Source organism: Dipodomys spectabilis, unplaced genomic scaffold (genome assembly GCF_019054845.1).
Source record: "Dipodomys spectabilis isolate Male_0828 unplaced genomic scaffold, ASM1905484v1 ptg000108l, whole genome shotgun sequence".
In the NCBI taxonomy this organism is placed as follows: domain Eukaryota; kingdom Metazoa; phylum Chordata; class Mammalia; order Rodentia; family Heteromyidae; genus Dipodomys; species Dipodomys spectabilis.
Window position 1 is genome coordinate 8,777,441 of NW_024870785.1, and position 1,273 is coordinate 8,778,713.

The following is a 1,273-nucleotide window of genomic DNA, read 5'->3' on the forward strand; positions in this document are numbered from 1 at the left end:
GTGGACTTTAAACAGTCTGAATAGCTTATATGTGCTTATGGATGGTATTATTTACATGTGCAGAAAAAATAAATTAAAAATAGATGTCAATTCAGATCAAAGCAATAGTGACAACGATCTAACAATGAACCAAAAGCTTTTAGTTTTATCTCAATACCCACTTTCATACTTGATTTTACATCTAGAACCATAGATTTATGTGCCCTTAAAGGTAATTCTGTAATTGTTGTGGTAAAAGTATCATTTCCCATGTTAATTTGATTCTGACAGTAGCATTTCCCACGTTAATTTGATTCCGATCCATAGCTGATGATGCTTTCAAATACTTTTCACAAGTTTAAAAGGATGTGAAAAATGCCAGGATTTCTTAAACAATTTTCTACCCAATATCATACAAGAGAAAGACTAAACTGAATCCACTTTTGTTCCTAGGCCAAGAGTTGGTTCCAGCAGGAATTCTGAAGAGCCACAACGATGTACCAGTGAATAATGAGTAGCATCTACTGTGGGAATTCTTCAGCTAAGATGAGCGTCAACGAAGTCTCAGCTTTCTCTTTGACTCTTGAGCAAAAAACTGGCTTTGCCTTCGTTGGGATTTTGTGTATCTTCTTGGGACTTCTTATTATCAGATGCTTCAAAATTCTGCTAGACCCCTATAGTAGCATGCCTTCTTCTACATGGGAAGATGAAGTGGAGGAGTTTGATAAGGGAACATTTGAATATGCACTTGCGTGAGCTTTCCAGATTCATATTTTTATGATTATGTCCTTGAGACAGGTGGCAGATGCATTTGGAATCACCCCGATTGTGCAGGAGAGAGAAGTGCATTTCATTCACTGAAATCAATAAACGTCTGTGATTGATTTATCCACCATGTTGTGTAAACGATAAGAGCTTGTTGAGGTTTCTCCTTTTCCCCCATCCTACCCCATTCTCCTCATTGAGGTCCTTACTGAATAGAGCCACCCAAAGTGCCTATGTTCTTACCTTGACCATCTGCCTTGGAGGACTGCATTCTTTCATATGCTAATAGACTACATAAAGGTATCCCTCTTCCTCTCCTCCTCAGTGCCCAAGTACCCTCTCCATATTCCAGACAGAGGCTCTTAATTTAGCTGTTGTAGGGAGGGGAAGGGCTGTCCTAGTCTCTTAAGGTCCCAGATTGTGTGAGAAACACTAAGCCAAGAAATTGACCCTTTACTAAAAACAGAGAGGCCATAAAGGGAGACCTTAAAACCTATTTCACACGGACTCCGGCCCTATTTCATACCCT

At 39.4% G+C, this 1,273-nt stretch overlaps 1 protein-coding gene across 1 annotated transcript; it reads left to right on the forward strand.

Annotated features, from left to right (window-relative positions):
* Positions 1–489: 489 nt before the first annotated feature.
* Positions 490–735, forward strand: Ctxn2 (cortexin 2). Its single transcript, XM_042688035.1, has one exon. The coding sequence runs from the start codon at positions 490–492 to the stop codon at positions 733–735; it is 246 nt and encodes an 81-aa protein (XP_042543969.1).
* The last annotated feature ends 538 nt before the right edge of the window (positions 736–1,273 follow it).